The sequence below is a fragment of the Tursiops truncatus genome, chromosome 5, assembly GCF_011762595.2.
Source record: "Tursiops truncatus isolate mTurTru1 chromosome 5, mTurTru1.mat.Y, whole genome shotgun sequence".
NCBI lineage: Eukaryota > Metazoa > Chordata > Mammalia > Artiodactyla > Delphinidae > Tursiops > Tursiops truncatus.
The window spans coordinates 60,880,700-60,893,986 of record NC_047038.1 but is presented as its reverse complement, the minus strand read 5'-3'; the positions used below and the strand labels follow the sequence as shown (position 1 = coordinate 60,893,986).

Sequence of the window (13,287 nt, the reverse complement as noted above, 5' to 3'; positions counted from 1 at the left end):
CATAATTCTTAAACTTTATTTCAGATGAGTTCCTTCCAATCCTTTTCTTCAGTTGACATATATTTTAGCTCCTACTATGTATAGTACAATGTCCATTAAGGTTCCATGTAACAAAAATAGTTGATAATAATACATGAATGACAAAAATAGTCTTAAGTCTGCAGTTTCTAAATAGCACCAAGGAGCCCTGGGACATCACAGTGGGAACTCACAGGGATGCTGCAGGGCATTTTACATTTTTTTAGGAAAACACAGTGCCCTCAGGACAGATCTTAATATGAAGAATTTTAGCGTAAGACATGGAATTATACAGGAGGGATTAAGTGGTTCATTGTGTGTTGAGGTCCAAGTGATGTTTTAGATTTAAATGGATAAACGAACTGGGCATGAAAGAAACATAAGCACGAGACATGATTGAAGGATATTTTCTAGGAAATAGGTGTATCAGGAGATGAGATGGTTTGTAGCTAGCTGGCAGGAGGCTGCGAAAGACACTGTTGGTCATGGAGAAACATTTGGATTTCATTCCTTTAAGTGTTAAGAAGTGGCTGATCCAATCTGTTTTAGGATAATAAACCATGTCCTGCGGTTGATTGGGAAGAGGTTAGAATAGAGGCAGAGAAACTATTTAAGAAACCATTTCCTTGGGCTTCTGACCAGAAGGGCTGAGTGGGAAGAGAGTGAGCTGGCTGAATATGGGACACTTGGGGATGCTAGTGTGGGAGCAGTGAAATAAAAGAAGAAAAGGAAAATACATAGTGTACATGCTTTATGCCAGAAATTAAGGCAGCTATAGAAACTGGAGAGGTGACAAGTGCTGGAGGAGAAGGTTATTGCAGAAGGAGGTCTCAGGAGAGATGGGAACGTTTGATAGTGTTGTCAAAAGTTTGAGAGGTCAGTTTGAATAAGGTCAGGTTGACTTAGCATTCACTTCCATCCCTGCCCTAGATAACAGACCATTTCCTCCATGACTAACTTTGACTTAATTCCATTGACCAGGTATTTATTACGCACTACAGTGTGATTAACACAAAGTCTCTGACTGTGAGATGCTTAGATTCTAGTAGCACAGGCAGACATGCAGATAAATTTTCCAGATGTTTACAGTCCAGTGTGATAAAAAAAAAAAAAGTACGGAAGTGGTTTTGAGAGGGATGCCCACATTATGACATCTTCCTCTATTAACTTGCAATGCCTTTTGCATCTTATAAATTATATATGATGATCAAGCTTGCTCTGTCTCTGCTATGCAATTTGGCATGTCCTTGTGAGTTTCTTACACTATCATATATATTCCTGTCGTGTTTCCTTATTTTTCTTGTACCTACTAGAATCTTTGCTCTTTATAACCAGGTGTACCTACCTTAGTCTTGCTTTATTCCTTTGATAGACTTGGTCTCCCTTTTTTAGTATGTATTTTAGAAATTTACAAATGTAATTAGACAGGCAACTGAGCAGCTGCTATGTCTATAGTCAGTGACAGAGAGCATTAACAGATACTTCCATGGGCATCAGTTAGAGTTCTCGAGCATTTTTATCAGGGTAAATTTCCTTTTATTGGGGTAATGGCTGTATTTTGTTTTTAATCACTTTGAACTTACATTCGTGAGTACTTTAAATGCTCTTTGTAAAACTCAAGTGTTGTAGCCTACTGGTTGGGATAATTGACTCCTCTGTTCATGTCCGTTCATTGTAAAAAGCCATTTAGTTCTATCCAAGAAAAATGTAATTGTATTTTTTAATTAAGTGATTGCTTTTTGAGAGAAAATATCCTGTTTTGAATAACCATCCAAACACATGCTGCCAGGCATTTTCTCACCCGATATGTACTTTGGGAAATTCAGCCTAGCCCTAAACCTTGAATTTGGAACTCTCTCCTATATGCCTCCTGATCTGCCATTCTTGCCTTATTTCCTGCCTAGCTACTGCCCCTTTCTCCTCTTTTATTATGCTCCTACCCCACAAGTCATTTGACACCATTCTGCAAGCACACCTTTATGCCTTAGCTGCAGGTTGTCCCATTAGTGGAATTGTCCGGATATGGTGGGTGAGGAGTTCCTCTTCTAAAGCAATGATCAAGTACTGCTTTGTAACTTGTAGTAATATCTTTAACAGTAGTCTTTTCTTATGTTCTTAATTACACTGAGCTACTTGGAAGAAAGAACTGTGTATTTTTCTTTAAATCACCACTGTACCTTTTACATCAGAGACTTTCAATATATGTGTATTAAAAAAAAGAGAGAGAACAAAATAAATGAGTATGAAGACTTATAAGTTCTATGAAATTTTCAAATAGAAATACATTGTAATAAGCTCTGCTTTTCTCTCACAGGGTTCAGAAATGCTCAGAAATCAATCACATGAACGCCCACAATTTGGCCTTGGTTTTTTCCTCCTGTTTGTTTCAAACTAAGGGACAAACCAGTGAAGAAGTGAATGTAATTGAGGACTTAATTAATAATTATGTTGAAATATTTGAGGTAAATATTTTATATCCTACCATTGTAAAAATAGTTTTGATGTTACTGTTTGCAAACAAAAATGTGTATTTTGGGATGGTTTTATTCAGGTCTTTATGAATATTTAAAGAAAATAACGGATAGTTATATGATCCTTAATTTTTTAGATATAACTAGCTTTTTAAGCTATAGCCATTCATTTAAATCTGGCTGCTTCTAAAGCTTTTTTACCATCTGGTGTCTTGGACAGAATATTTCTATTTATAGTGTTTCTATGGTTTTTTTCCTCAGTATATGTATGCATTAAGTATGTCTACTTAGAGGTATGAAATTTGTGAATTTCACAAATTCGGTAATATACATCAGGCTGATAAGTTTTGCAGTTGAAAGCATTTTAGTGTTTTCTTTTAATTGCGCATGAACTGGAAAAAAAGAAAATTCTGAATTAACAGTCTGTGGTTTTTATTAAGTCATCTCTGTTCTAATTATTTGACTTTTCAATTTGCTATATTATGAAGTTCAGATTTTCATGTTTTATCAGAAAACTGTTAGAATAGGGATGATTTCTTAATTCAAAGGAGTAAAAATAGACTACATAAGCCTAGGATTTGAATATGGGGGGAATATAAAGGATCTGGGTCAAAGGTCCAGCTCCATTGCTTAACTGCTTCTGCCATCTCAGGGTTGCCATTTAGCCTTTTGGGGCATTCTATTAAACAGTCTTGTACAAGACCCCTTGTTTTCCAGGGCTATGTATATACCGATGAAATCAAATAGCTTAATGTAATAGGTCACCTTTTGTAGAGTTCATACATTCTTACAATAACTGATAAAAAGATTACTTAGCAAAGGGAAAGAAACTATTTTAATAAAATAAAATAACACAGTTTGTATCTTAATTTATATAGGAATGGACCAGAATTGTTGGATCCTCTTTGCTCTTTGATCTCCTTTTCACTTCTTCCTATACGTGTCTACTGTTTTTGATCAATAGCAACTTCTTTGCAATAGTTCTGATGCTGAGAAATGAAAGACGTAGAAAAAAAAATGTGTGGCTTTGCATGCTCTGTTTATTTTCTATTTTTGTACTGTTAAATAAAAATGTTTACATAGTTTTGTTAAATCCAACTTTAACCAAATGGTGAAAATTTCATAAGCACTTGATCAACATTTCTGTTTGAGAAATGAGTCTTGTCTGTCAACCTACATAAACTCTATCAAACACATCATCAGCCCCTTTGCTAATTAAATTGCCTCAGCAAAGGGGATTCCATTGATAGAATCTGCAGCCTGAAATGATATCATCATAAGATGTTCTGAACTTTATGAGGCTGTATCTAGTTGGCTTTATTTCTGCCCTAGCTTTGTGGGCCCACGCTGCTAAAGATGGCCATTCTCATTTATTTTTAATGTGTTGGTCTTTAAATTCCTGAAGAAAGTTATGTGAGGATAAGTACCATCACTCCTTGTATTTTATTAGAATGTCCCAAATTATATTTTAAACAGGTTAAAGAAGACCAAGTCAAACAAATGGACATAGAAAATAGCTTTATTACCAAGTGGAAAGACACTCAAGTGAGTAGTAATAGTTAGATCTCTGATAAAAAAAAAATTTTTTTTAAACAACAAAAAACAAAAATATTTTCATTGTAAGTAAATATTTGTTGTGTTTATTTTCAAATTCCTATTTGAAGCGAAGTAAAAGTAATGGGGAAAAAGAACCTAGATAAAATAGTCATGAAATTCTGTAGCATTGCATATATGCAAAATGCCAAAGTATGCAAATATAAATTTTTTAAAACATAGATGGAAAAATCAGTTTTAATCTTATCAAAATGTCCTTTTTAAAATCAGTTTTCATTTATAAAAGCACTATTGAAAATATTAGTGGATTTCAAAAGAAGCATTTAAAGTCAAAAGAAATACTAGAATAAATTGAAAGTTCAGACTCCCTAGTGATTCTTTCCATTATCCTTTTGAAATAAGTTATTTCTTATATGCTTTTGCTTTGCATGCTCTTGGATGATTGCACTAGTGGGAATGTTTCTATTGTGCTCTTTGTAACATACGTTATTTATGTCTTAAGTTGACTTTTCTAGATCTTTTCTTGCTTTCCTTGGTTGCATCATACCAGATTTGTGTGTTCAGGTTGCACTATACTTTTCTAGAGTACCTTTCCTTGTCTGATGAATATTCACTGGACTTTCTTAAAGTTGGTCTTCTAATAACTAGGAATTGTAGTGGATTCAGGGTACCAATGCAAATAATAGAAGTGGGTCAAGTATCAATAAATTCTCCATATAGATACACTCATAGGATGAGGCCAATGCTTCCTTCTTAGTCAAACCCTAAGTTCACCTCATTCCTGAAATACACACAACTAATTAGAGAAGTTGTCGGAGTTATCATTCCATATGAGGGATGTGAGGAAAGGCTTTCATCCTAGTGCCTAGCTCCCCGAGTACTAATACTATGACATTAATTCTCTTAGACAGTATGTCCTCCATTTTGACCCAAAGTAATTAATGCAGCCTCCAGACAAGTTAGCAGTAACACTAAAAAATGTGGCTCCTTATCAGTTAGTTCTCTTGGATTCTTGCTTTTCAGGGAGAGTTTCAGTTATGAAATAAAGGATTGTGTGAGCCCATGGGATATTCTTTGGTAGCACTATCTATATTGTTATTGGATAAAGTATGAGTACCATTCTGCAAGTTTATCATTTATATTCATACTACAATAAAGAAATGAGCCTTGAATGCTTTCTGATTAAGTAGAAGTCAGTAAAACAAGAAAAGAATTGTCTATAAAATAGAGTAATTGGGAAAGAAAAGTAGAACAGTTTGGAAAAAATCTGTTGTTTTGCTGGAGTTTTTCTCTAGTCCATTCAAAACTCCTCTGAAGTAGTTTCCTGACAGTCTCTAAGTCTTATCCCTGTTTGAATTTCTTAGCTATTCTTGTTTTTGGCTGCATGCTATGAGTTCTTTGTATTTGGTTTTTTAATTTTTAAAATGTGTCCTTCCTGGAGAGTTGTTTATGCAAACACAGGGAAAAGTAAAAATGTCAACTGTATATTTTCTTCCCTAGAATTTTTATGTAGCACCAAAAGTGAGGAAGAAAAATTGGAAATAAGCTTTTCTAAGCCTGTAGTGTCAGAATAACTAAGAGCAGTTCTTCAAAGTACATTTTTAATGTTTTTTCCACTAAATTTACTCATCAGGTTGATTCTGAGGCAGATTTAACTGTGGAAAGATCATTCCTCCATTATGACCTTTTTTTAAAAATGACTGATGGATATTATTTCCAAGTGTTTATATAACTTAAGGGAATTTCTGAAAAAATTTACTAAATTTACTCATCAGGTTGATTCTGAGGCAGATTTAACTGTGGAAAGATCATTCCTCCATTATGACCTTTTTTTAAAAATGAGTGATGGATATTATTTCCAAGTGTTTATATAACTCAAGGGAATTTCTGAAAAAAGCGACTCAAAATATTTTTCAAGATTCGTTTCGTTCTTTGTTAATCTTCTCCACATGTGCTGTCAGTCTACATAGTGATATCTTACGCTTTTTATTTTCTGGCTTGTGTATTCTTCACTTAGTGTGTCTTCTTGGTTATAACAGTGACCCAAATAACCTAGCACTTGATGCTTGGCTAAAGGTAATTAAAATAAAAACTTTATTATCTCCTTATTCTATCACTTCACTTTTAATTTTATTTGCTAAATATACTTTTTCTATTTGTAATTTTAACACAGCTCTGACCTAATTTATCTTCAAATTTCAATTTTTGGACTTATCATCTCTTTATGTCCACTGTAGCCAGATTCATTATCTCAATAAGAATGTTAAGGGTATGTGAGGTCACTAAACTTTGGAGTAAGAGAGAAAAAACTGCATTGCGATTGAGTTTGCTAACTATGTCATTTGTGTAGATTGCTTGTCCTTAATCAACCACATCCAGAAAATGGGTATCATTATGCAACTTAACAGGGGGAATGATCTCATTTCATTATTATAAAATCGTTAGAAATATGACTGGGGTTTTCTAACCATCTTAAGTGTCATGTGTGTGTTCTTGCAAGATACTTACATTTGCTCTCTTCACATCTGCCCTTTTCTAGGTTTCCCAGGCCGGAGATTTGTTAATTGAAGTATATGTAGAAAGGAAGGAACCTGACTGCAGTATTATAATTCGGGTGAGCCCTAAAGATGGATGTAAAGAGTACTGTTGGAAGTCATAAGTGTTAGCATTAGTTTGCATGTCTTGAATTTTCTATTGTTTCTTCTGTCTTATTTTACATGTCCGATTCAAGTCATGACAAGTTTGACTCTTCATGCCAATATCCTCTGGGAATTCCATGTTTTAATGAGTTGGAAAGAGACCATCCTATGTTCTTTAGGTTATGGTTAGGACGTACTGTAGGTTCTGGAAAACCACCTGAGCTCAATCACCTGCTCCTCTCCTTTCTTCCTTGTCAACATTAGGCAACGTATATACTCCATCTGAGTCTCAATCTTCTGATCTGTAAAATGAGGGAACATTACAGTATTTACATCATAGCACTGATGTGAGGACTCAATAAGATCCTGCCTATGAAACACTTAGCAAATTGCTTGGTACATAAGTGTTTAATAAATAACTACTACTAGTAGTACTATTATTATTAATCCCCCACCCTTGTATACTAGACATTAGCTTCCAGTCTTTCAATGTACCTGAATATTCAATAACTCTCTTCTTCCTTGAGACCATTAGTTAGCCATTTGTTCTGAATTAAAAAGATCCCTCTCGTGTTACCATATTCTGTACTTAGTCTGCCTGAGCGAGAGTGAGACTACTTTCTCTGTAGGCAGAATAGACATGATGCCATCTAACAGCAGAAATTCAGCTTTAGCTTTTTATCACTTTTAAAGTCCAAGATTAAACAGGGTCTTAACATTAGATATTTCTGGACTTCACTTAGGTCAAAGATATTGTAATTATTATTTTATATTTTTTAATGATTACACATAATGACTCTTTGGCGCTGATTACTCGCCTAGTTGTGCAGTTGAACTACATGAGCTGCCTTGCCCCTCCTTGTCCCCATCTATTTGTTATGCTGAACATGTGATGTTCATCACAGGGGACATGAGGAAATAGTAGAGATTAATCAGCCCAAGTCCATCACTAATGCTGGAAGAGGTAGTCAAAGCACATGACTTAACTCCACTTACACATAAACTCTCTAGTAGCTCGTTTTAATCTTATCTGACTAATAAAGCCATAACAAAAGTTATTACAGTTGAGCAAAGTGCTTATTTTAAGTATATTCACATAAAGGACTGTCCAGTTTCACCTACAACAACTCTAAATTCTCTTGAAAAACATAACAAAAACTATACAAAAATAATCATTAACATGCGTTTAATGCTTAAAACTTTGCACAACTCTTACATTTATTTCAGCTGATCATTACCTTAACCCAAGGAGGTAGTTGAAACAGGTGATGGCTCACATTTATATGAGTAGAAACTGGGAATTAATAGCATTCAGGCCCGGATGCAAACCTTAATCATCATATTCCAAACCTGCTGATCATTATACTGATGTGTATATTGCTTAGAGTAATGATTTCCAAAATGTGCTTCGTGGAGTTCTAGGCATTCTTAAGAGGGGCCTTGGGTGTCACCTAGGACAAGGAAATGAGTCCCAGTCTTACATTCCTAAGTCAACCTGAGGAACTCCCTGCTGACTATTTCACTAGTTTGGTTTCTCAGTTTCATTATTTATTTTAAGAAAGGGCTACACTTCTTAAAAAAGTGTAAAGCCATTCCGATGAATGGTGTCACTGAAGTGACTCATCTACTGATGTTTCAGCTGCTTAAAGTGCTCTACTTTTCCCATGCTAATGGTTTTTTTCTTTTAAGGTTGTATTACATTAGGCTTTTCTAAATAGCAAATAATGGACTTCACTGTATCGTTAATATATTCCAAAGAAAGCACTAAATTCCATGAACTCCAAAAGATAGACTATATGAATTACCTGTAAGAGAAATGTTTTATGTTATTTATATATGTGCAGTGTGCTTAAGATTAGTAATGGACAGGAGAAAGGGAAGTGAGCACATTTTCTAAGAAATTTTTGAATAGGTACATAGTTTTACTGAAAACGTGTATAATTAAGTTGCAGCTGCAATATTCTAAAGCTTAAATCATCTTCTATTTGTTTAACATTATAACTAAATTCTAATTGGAGAAAGCCAACTTGCTTTTGGCCAACATACCTGTAAGACTGACTGGCAAAACCAAAACCAGGAAGAAACAAATCAAAAATCCCCAAAGTCCCTGAAGAAGATGGCGTGCTTATATAATGGCCTGAGGCGTTGGGACTGTTGTAGAGCTGACCCCCAGGCTGACACTGCAGACTCTGCCCTGTGCCCTGAAAGCCTGGCTCGAGCATACTTCGGTGTCCCACCATCTGTCACTTGGCATGGTGGGGCACACCACAGACCACTAAAACCCTGGGGCTTTTTGGCATGGCAGACAGCAGTCAACTGTGTATAATTTAGGGCCCAAGCTGAATAAACCAAACTCCTTGGAACTCCTAATTATAGAACTGAGTGAAAAGTTTTACCCCTAGAAGACCATTGGATCCAATGTCTGTGGAAGGTCTTAGTATGAGTAGGTATATTCTTCCCTTTTTGAGTGATGTAATTGTTCACTAAGTGAGAAAAAAACATTCTCTCTGATTATGCCTATATGGTGATCTTTTTTTTACACATGCATTAAAATATATTACGTTATATGGAGAAGATCTGAATAGGCTTTCCCCATGTGCTTAGAGAAGCTAGGTAAACATACTAAGAGGAAATTTGGAGTATCATTAGGTGGTAGATGGGGGAGTATTACTGCCCTAGCAAAGGCCACTTCTGTGTCTGACATATATTCTGAAGAAATTTTGCTTCTCTTTTAGATATCTCCCGTGATGGAAGCAGAAGAATTAACTAATGACATATTAGCAATAAAAAATATAATTCCTACAAAAGATGATATCTGGGCCACATTTGAAGTCATAGAAAATGAAGAGCTTGGTAAGTGGTTCTCATGCTAGGGATTCTTAAATTGCTTAAAGTATGAAGAAATACTATTTTTGTGACAAGTCATTGCTAACATTTTATGTTTTTCTAAAGCTTAACATCTCGTTATGACTTCCCTTCTACCTCAGTGCATGTGTTGATGTATGTTAGTGCCACTTGAGGTTGCCCTCCTATGATTTTACTCATCAAAGTAATTATTTTATTGACCATAAACATATAGTATAAAGCATTAGGCATGTATGTTGTTGCCTCAGGAAATAAGGCCTTATTTATAAGAACAAGCAATTTGATTTGTAACAATAGTCTAAATGTCACCACCACTATCCACCGTATTCTACCTTATTCCTGTATGCTACTTATTTAACAAGAACAAGAGTACTGATTTAAAAAGTTATTTATTATTTTTAAAAATAATATTGTATTAAGCCTAGCAGAAGCTTATTTTTCATTTTTTCTTTTTCATCTTTAGTGGAGTGAATCAGGTATTTTGTCATCTTTTATCTCAGATGCAGAAGGATAAAGAGAGCTTTTAAAACACCTTGACTGCCCCAAGAGTAATAAGCCTAACATTATAATGACACCATTTGGTTTTAAAGACCTCTAGGAAAAAAAAATGAGATGCAGAACGTCTTTGTACCTTGACCATCTGTCTAGCTGATACCTGCTAAGGTCTTGGGACCCTTTCAAGTATAGATGTCAAACTGCCAAAAGTAAAATCTTGCCACCCACAAGCTCAAGACAAAAATTAAAAATGAATGTTAAAATACCTCATCCTGTATTATTAGGAGTCTTGTAATCAGTGTTAGAATGAAATGAGATTATCAAATACTTTGTCTTTCATTATTCCATCTTGATGTTTTTATTCCTTTTTTTCTTTTTATTGTGCACAATTCTTTAAAAATATAGTTTGTATTAAAACACTACTTTCCAATATTCATTGCCAAGATTCAGTGACACTGGTCCTTCGGTGTCAGTTCACACTGTCTAGCCCATAGTCGGGCTCAGTCAGCCCCACTCACAGAAGGTCCTTTGTCAAATGACTCCTGTGACCCCTAACTGCCAAGTCCAGTGGATTTGCTTCCGGCTTTACTTTGCTTGTCCTTACCGTTGCATTTATTGCTAATGACCGTTCCCTTTTTTCTTGGAAAGTGTTCACTCTATTTTCATCGTTGCCTGGATTCTCCTCCTGGTGCTCAAATCGTTTTATCTCATTTGTCAGTTCTTCTTCCTCTGTCTGTTCCCTAAGCAGTGGGTTTCTGCTGCTCTGATCTTTTACCATCTTTTCTCATTTTACATTTCTTTATAGACAGTCACTTCTACCCTTTGTGCTTGACTAACGTGCAAGCAGGTGTTTCCCAAGTGTGCCTTTATACTTCCCCCTCTGGCCCACCTGTTTACCTCCTTTAAAACCCAGACTAAGTGTTCCATTGCACTTTGTCTTTATCTTTTTTTATAATGCCTATCGTGTGGATTTATTTTTGTCTTTCTTGATGAGAACTCTTTAGAAGGAAGGAGGGCCTCTCTTTTTTCTATCTTTAGTACAGTCTCTGTCCCTGGCACAGTGCCTAGTACTAGCTGCCATACAATTAAAATCTTTTACATAAGTGAAGCACACTCTTGTATTACTATATGGTTCAATGGTGGTAAAGTCTTGATTTTTGTTTAATTTTAAGGGGAGGGGCTAGGTTACCAGCTTCATCATATCTGTGAGTAAAAGATAATTGTCAGCATTACTGCCAGAATTATCTTTCTAAATCACAAATAGGATCATATTGTTTTATTTTTTCTTTTAATTTTCATCATTTTTGTTGTTGTTATTGTTTTAAACATCTTTATTGGAGTATAATTGCTTTATAATGGTGTGTTAGTTTCTGCTTTACAACAGAGTGAATCAGCTATACGTATACATATATCCCCATATCTCCTCCCTTTTGTGTCTCCCTCCCTCCCACCCTCCCTATCCCACCCCTCTAGGTGGTCACAAAGCACCGAGCTGATCTCCCTGTGCTACACGGCTGCTTCCCACTAGCTATCTATTTTATATTTGGTAGTATATATTAGTCCATGCCACTCTCTCATATTGTTTTAAAACCGTTTTAAAACTCTTTCATTACTGGAGAAAAGACAATATCAATAAGTTGTACTGGGAAAACTGGACAGCTACGTGTGAAAGAATGAAATTAGAACATTTTCTCACACCGTATACAAAAATAAACTTAAAATGGACTAAAGACTTAAATATAAGACCTGAATCCATAAAACTCCTAGAAGAGAACATAGACAGAAGACTCTTTTGATATAAATTGTAGCAATATTTTTTGAATCCGTCTCCCAAGGCAAAAGAAACTAAAAGAAAAATAAACAAATGGGATCTAATTAAACTCAAAAGCTGTGCACAGCAAAGGAAACCATCAACAAAACAAAAAGACAACCTACAGAATATGAAAAAATATTTGCAAATAATATGTCTGTTAAGAGGTTAATATCCAAAATATATAAAGAGCCCATACGAGTCAGTAGCAAAAACCCCCCAAATGACCCAATTAATAAATGGGCAGAGGATCTGAATAGACATTTTTTCCAAAGAAGACATGTAGGTGGCCAACAGGTACATGAAAATATACCCAACATCACTAATCATCAGGGAAATGCAAATCAAAACCACAATGAGATATCACCTCACACCTCTCAAAATGGCTATCATCAAAATGTCTATAAATAACAAATGTTTGCAAGGATGTGGAAAAAAGAGAACCCTAGTACACTGTTGGTGGGAATGTAAATTGGTGCAGCCACTATGGAAAACAGTATGGAGGTTCCTCAAAAAACTAAAAATAGAGCTACTATATGATCCAGCAATTCCACTCCTGGGTATATAGCCAGAAAAGAGGAAAACTGTAATTTGAAAAGATACATGCACCCCAAAGTTCATAGCAGCACTACTTACAATTGCCAAGATATGGAAGCAACCTAAGTGTCCATCAACAGACGAATGGATAAAGAAGATGTGATATGTATATACAGTGTATGTACAGTGAAATACTAGTCAACCGTAAAAAAGAATGAAATTCTGCCAATTGCAACAATGGGATGGACCTAGCGAGTGTTATGCTCATGAAATAAATCAGAAAAATACAAGTACTCTGTTATATCCACATATAGTCACTTATATGTGGAATTTAAGAAGTAAAGCAAATGAATATATATAACAAAAGAGAAACAGACTCGCAGGCATAGAGAACAAATTAGTGGTTACCAGAGGGAGGGAGAGGGAAGTGGCAGAGGCAAGATAGGGGTAGGGGACTAAGAGATACAAACTACTGTGTATAAAATAAATAAGCAACAAGGATATATTATACAGTACAAGGAAATGTAGCCATTATTTTGTAATAACTTTAAATGGAGTATAACCTATAAAAATATTGAATCACTGTGTTGTACACCTGAAACTAATATAACATTATAAATCAACTATACTTCAATATATAAATACATACCCTTTCATTATTTCTTCATTATCCATATTATCCATCCTTCAAGATCCAGCTCAAATGCCCCTTCCTCCAAGATGGTAATTAGATGAATATAGTTCTCACTGATCTTTTGTGATTATTTGCTTAAAGATCTATAATACTGCATACTAATCTGACTTGTAGAATAGTAACCTGGCTCTGCCTTATGTTCTTTAGGATTTACCATATTTTTTAGATCTTTATATCTCTTGGTACCTCTAGCATAGTGTATGA

General features: G+C 35.1%; 1 protein-coding gene across 7 annotated transcripts in view; it reads left to right on the top strand.

Moving 5' to 3' along the window:
* ARAP2 (ArfGAP with RhoGAP domain, ankyrin repeat and PH domain 2) overlaps positions 1 to 13,287 on the top strand; it is a 200,379-nt gene that overhangs the window by 128,332 nt on the left and 58,760 nt on the right. For 5 of the 7 annotated variants that reach the window (XM_033856909.2, XM_033856911.2, XM_033856912.2 and 2 more), the window contains 4 exons: positions 2,333 to 2,480; positions 3,966 to 4,034; positions 6,583 to 6,657; positions 9,418 to 9,535. In XM_033856909.2, coding sequence (XP_033712800.1) covers positions 2,333 to 2,480; positions 3,966 to 4,034; positions 6,583 to 6,657; positions 9,418 to 9,535 — 410 coding nt within the window. Of the gene's footprint in view, positions 1 to 2,332; positions 2,481 to 3,965; positions 4,035 to 6,582; positions 6,658 to 9,417; positions 9,536 to 10,010; positions 10,372 to 13,287 lie in introns of those variants that run through there. The other 2 variants (XM_019928368.3, XM_019928367.3) reach the window with 2 other exon arrangements.